At 30.0% G+C, this 5,167-nt stretch overlaps 1 protein-coding gene across 2 annotated transcripts; it reads right to left on the bottom strand.

Annotated features, from left to right (window-relative positions):
• Positions 1-3,687: 3,687 nt before the first annotated feature.
• On the bottom strand, positions 3,688-4,840 carry LOC108338206 (universal stress protein PHOS32). Of its 2 annotated transcripts, none has more exons than XM_017574954.2 (4): positions 4,518-4,840; positions 4,259-4,371; positions 4,041-4,159; positions 3,688-3,957 (listed from the first exon to the last, which is right to left on the bottom strand). In XM_017574954.2, the coding sequence occupies exons 1-4, from the start codon at positions 4,690-4,692 to the stop codon at positions 3,861-3,863; spliced, it is 504 nt and encodes a 167-aa protein (XP_017430443.1). In that variant the 5' UTR covers positions 4,693-4,840; the 3' UTR covers positions 3,688-3,860. The 2 variants fall into 2 exon arrangements, with proteins under 2 accessions (XP_017430443.1, XP_017430444.1); XM_017574955.2 differs by having other exon boundaries at positions 4,259-4,368; positions 4,518-4,825.
• Between the last annotated feature and the right edge of the window lie 327 nt (positions 4,841-5,167).

Genomic DNA, 5,167 nt, shown 5'->3' with positions numbered 1-5,167 from the left:
TGAAACTGTAATATTTAGTCCTAAAAAACCAACGACATTAATTTATTAGTGAGCTGGCTAATGTTGTGTCACGTTTCTAAGTGTACACATGGCATGAAACATGACACACCATTAGTCAGCTTACTCAAAAATTAACGTAGTTGGTTTTCGAGGACTAAATATTATAGTTTCATTAAGGAGAGGGATGAAAATGAAACCAACTTTGGAAGAGGAACTAAACCCAAAAATGTTTGATAGTTGAGGGACTAAAAGACATATTTAAGTCATATATTTTTGTTCCAAACTCTAAAAATAAATAGATATAATTTTTTTAACTTAATAAGATTAATTTTTTTTTACGTGTGAAATGACTTTCCAAATTAAAATTTAAACCAAAATATGTCAAATGGTGTAGACAGTTCAAATGTAAGCCTAAAATACAGTTTCTCACTTAAAAAATTATCTCAATTATATTAAGAAGATTATATCTATTCATTTTTAGGCCTTGTTCTTTTGAGTGGATTTGAGAGGATGGATTTGAGGGGATTTGAAGATAATTTTTTTTGTCGTTTATTTGAGTGAATTTGAAGGTAAACGAGAGTGAATTTGGAAATAAAATTTGTGAGAATTAGTATAGAATTGTATTGACATGACAAATTAAAAAAAATTATTTCTAAATTCACTTTTATTTACCTTCAAATTCACTCAAATAAACGACAAAAAAAATTATCTTCAAATCCTCTCAAATCCCCTCAAATCCATCATCTCAAATCCACTCAAAAGTAGAGGGCCTTATAGTTTTAAAACCAAATTTTATAAATAAATTATTAATTCACATTAAACTTAATAACTAAAAACATATTTAATCATTAAATATAAATATATAGAAATTATATTCAATAAATAAAAGTAATATAGTTAGTACTATAAATATTGAAAAACTAGATTTTTTTGAGATTCGTAAACCAGGGTGGACAAAATTGACGAACCCTCTCTTCCTGAAAATTAAACCAAAGATCCCGTGTATCGGTAGTGAACCTCAGGTCAATCCTATAATGCATTTTATATGTATTTTGATGACAGTTATTGAATCATGAATCAAAGAACATTTTATGAGAAATGAGTTGTCTTATGGTTGATGGGATGGAAGCACGTGATTCCATGAATAGAATATAAGCATGTGAGAAATGTCTGTTATTTCTTCATGTTATCCTAATGAAACGTGTGGTGAATGGAAAGTATTTATGTGTGAGTTGAGTTTGCACTAACGTGGATGAATATTCACAAGGGTCCCATACTTAGCTGGAACTAGGGATACTACTCATTCTTATAATCATTTATCTACCAATAATTCTAATTCTCTCACAATTTTCTTTCAATATTACTTCCCACATCCATATTTCTTCTTCCTCCTTTCTAAACTCAACAAATAATACTTTTTTTTTTCTTTTCTCCCTTTTTGTGTGTTGTCCTTCTCAAGCTTTTCTCACCACCTGCTTTAGTGGTAGGTCTTTTTTATGAATTTTTATTTTTTATATTTAACAAAATGTGTATGAGGGTTTGATAGTTCTTTTATTTTCCAAAAATAAATAAATTTGATAGTAAAATATGTTTTTTTTTCAAGTCCTGTATCGGACGTTGTTAATTTTGTATAAATACTAATATAAAAAGAGAAACATCTCATATAAAAGCAATAGCAACAGCACTCGTAATTATTTACCTAAGGTACAATAAGTTTTGTTCACATTAATACTGTTAAGTTAATAAGTAACATGACATAACGCATTATCTTTTCCATGAATAAAATCATATTTTCGCAAGAGATACTAATAAATAAATAAGAAATAATAAGCTTTATATTAATATTTATTAAGAAAATATTGGAAAAAGTGTTAAAAGAATATAGTCTATAAAATGAAATTTTAAATTCAGAAAGTCAATTTCCAATAAGAAAAACATATATTAACATCAATAACTACCTACAATCAAGCAACATGTTACTTATAATTTTTATGAGATTTATTTCACCCTAAAATAATTAGAAAGATATATATATATATATATATATATACACACGGACAAAGATGATCTCTACTCCTAAACGTATTTCAAAATATAATGAATCAGAATTACGTAAAAGAAATATGAGTATATTGATAATTTTTAAATTTTTATTATTTTATTATCATTAAATTCCATAATTAAAGAATATAACATCTAATTAATTCATTTCTTGTATCAAGTTAATCTCAATTATAGATTTTAATTAAAGCATTTAGTATAGTTGGATAATTATTAATTTAAAATTTTGGTAGAGATTAGAAAATATTTAAGATAACAGACCTTATACCCTTTAAATCTCAAAAGTAAAAGGTTGAGACATCTAACTATTTTTTAACTATGACCTTTTATTATTTTTATACTAACATTTACTAAATTTTAAAAATTTTATTATAGAAAAATATATAGTAGTTCTTATTTGATTACGCTGAATTGCTCTACGTCAATTAGATTTTATGGTGTACAAAAAATGATAGTTATGAAGACATATGTTAAAAGAATTCAATTCAAAAAGACAAAAATAGTTATAACAAAAGGAAATGTGGGATTCCTCAAATTCATTTCCCTTTGGCAATTAAAATGAAAATTATAAGTAGAAATGAATTTGGTCCAACATATGCATAAGATACAGAAGTTGGATGGAGGATCCAATTTTCACGGGTAACCCAAAGCCTAAACCAATGTATTACAATTAAAAAAAATTAAGTACACACTAATATGCTTTTAATTTTTCAACTCTTCTGTTTTTTTTTCTTTAACCCTTTCCTTTTCTATTCAAAAGCACTTATAACTTAGAAAGGACAATTAGTTGGGTTCATAGGTTGAGTCTGACATTTTGTATATTTTAGTTCCAAGTTGGGACAACAAACGAATAAGAGAACGCCAAACGCACTTATGAACACTAACATAAGCTTGCACCAATAATATGGGTTTGGACCATTTTTATTCATAAAATGGTGTTTTTGGGATCTTATCTTACCAACTATGATCAGTTTATGTAATGCAGCCAAATGATCAATGCTTTCACTTTTGCTTCCCAAACTCACTTCCTGACACCACCATGCTTGATGTGAAGTTTCTTTTTAAAAGACACATCGATAATAAGCATTAAAAGATTGACTTTAAGCACTAATGCTGATTTTGGTTAAATAAGAAAGTTTCTTCGATAATAATGAGTTAAGGTGGAGGATGACGATTGATGAACCATTTTGCATAAAATATCTGCTTATTTCTTCTTTTAGTGGTTTGGAGCTTTAAATGCCTTTTGGAAATAGATTATTGTCGGCAGTAGCCACTATTGTCAAGCCAAAAAGCCAAAAGTTCGTAATCAAGTTCACTGTGTAAAAAACTCTGTTGATGAGTGGATGAATTTATTTATTTTTATTAAATTCTTATCAAATAGATAAAAAAAAATTAATTAAATTTTTAATAATAAAAATGGTATGATAGTTTTTTCATCAGTACACTGTAATCCTAAGCAAAATGTTGTCGTGGGCCAGATTTTATATCCATGAATTGAATATGAAGTGTTAACGACAAGTTGAGCCCATGATCTTGCAGGCTTATAATTGGACATGGCTTCAAGACTGGGCCAATGCTTAATCACTTATGTCTGTATCCAATCCAAATCTTTAATTCTATCCAATATAAAAACCAAACCATACTGAATATTTATATGACATAACATCATTATAAGATATGTACACAAAAAGCACAACATGGCCAAAATGACAATCATTTTGAACAATAACAACACAGTGTTTTTGATTCTCCATATAGACGCATGTATACTATTTAAGTGATTATCATCATTAAGGGATTCAATGACGGGAATATGAAGATTGTTTTGCCTTAACCACAGTGACAGGGCAAGAGGCATTTGTCATGACATGCTTGCTTACACTGCCCAGCAACACCCTGCAAGAAACCGTGTTTAAGAGAGATTAGAACAAAAATTTAAGAAAAAAAAAAGTTGGTGAATGAAGGATAAGTGTTGATACCTTTTAATGGGACCCAAACCTCTGCTTCCAATAACCAAAGAGTCAAGGTGAAGATCTTCCACAGCATCACACAATTTCTCCCTTGGATCTCCCCAGTACACCTTTGCCACTGCTTTTACCTGTTTCAAACACTCAAAGTTTTACCACCACACTTTCTTCTCATATTAACTGCACAACAAAATAACACAACAAGAAATTAATACCATAACATAACATACCCCTTTTGTCTTCCAGGCAGTATCAAGCAGATCTATGACCTCAGCATCCCTTGCAATCCCATACTGCTTAGTAAAATTCAACTCCCTCAGTTCCTCCAAAGGCACCAAAGCTGCTAAACCATTAACCAACCAAAAGTTCAACTTATGTACAAAACATCCTCTGTATACTAATACGTGAAGAACAAAACTTAGAACTGATAGATTCTTTTATATAATATTCATAATTGTGTGCATGAGAAAGTGAAAGAGGGGCACTAACGTGAACCAGTGTCCTCAAAAAGCTCCTTTCTGGTGTGATGAGCTTGGGGAGGCTGAACGTTGATCAAGATGATTTGATCACCTTTGTTGATGAGATTATCAAGGGCCCAACGAAGTGCTACCTTGCTAGTGGGAGAAAAATCCATGGCTACTCCGACAGTGCGTGTCTTTTCCATAGTTAGTTGATGCTGTCAGAAACTGAGGGTGTTGAGTTCTGTTTTTATAGTTGGTGTTTGTGTTTGGTGTTCAGGGTTTTTCATTTGTTCGGGAATTTACGCCAGTGGTTTTTGAAAAGTAGTTGTATAAGAGAGAGAAGAATGTTCGTGAAAGCCCTAGAATAAGATGGAGTGTGCTTTGTTCCTTAAAGATAAGCTTTGTTACAGAGAAAGATGGTGTGGAATATGGCATAAAGGTGACATATATAGAAGAAAACAAGAATGTTGTTTTCCCACAGAGTATTCTACAGCAAAACACGCAAGTTATTCCATGGTAGTGCCATATGTCCTATCTCTCATTAGCTTCTAATTACTTTCTTTCATTTATTAAATAGTTTATTAAAAAGACATTACTAGAAAGCAACTTTAGAAAATGATTGTTGTTAATATCACTACTCCTTTTTAGCTAAAAAAGAAACATGCATAAATAAGAAAG

This window comes from Vigna angularis, chromosome 7 (genome assembly GCF_016808095.1).
Source record: "Vigna angularis cultivar LongXiaoDou No.4 chromosome 7, ASM1680809v1, whole genome shotgun sequence".
NCBI classification, from domain to species: Eukaryota; Viridiplantae; Streptophyta; class Magnoliopsida; order Fabales; family Fabaceae; genus Vigna; species Vigna angularis.
This window is presented reverse-complemented; position numbering and strand designations above follow the sequence as displayed.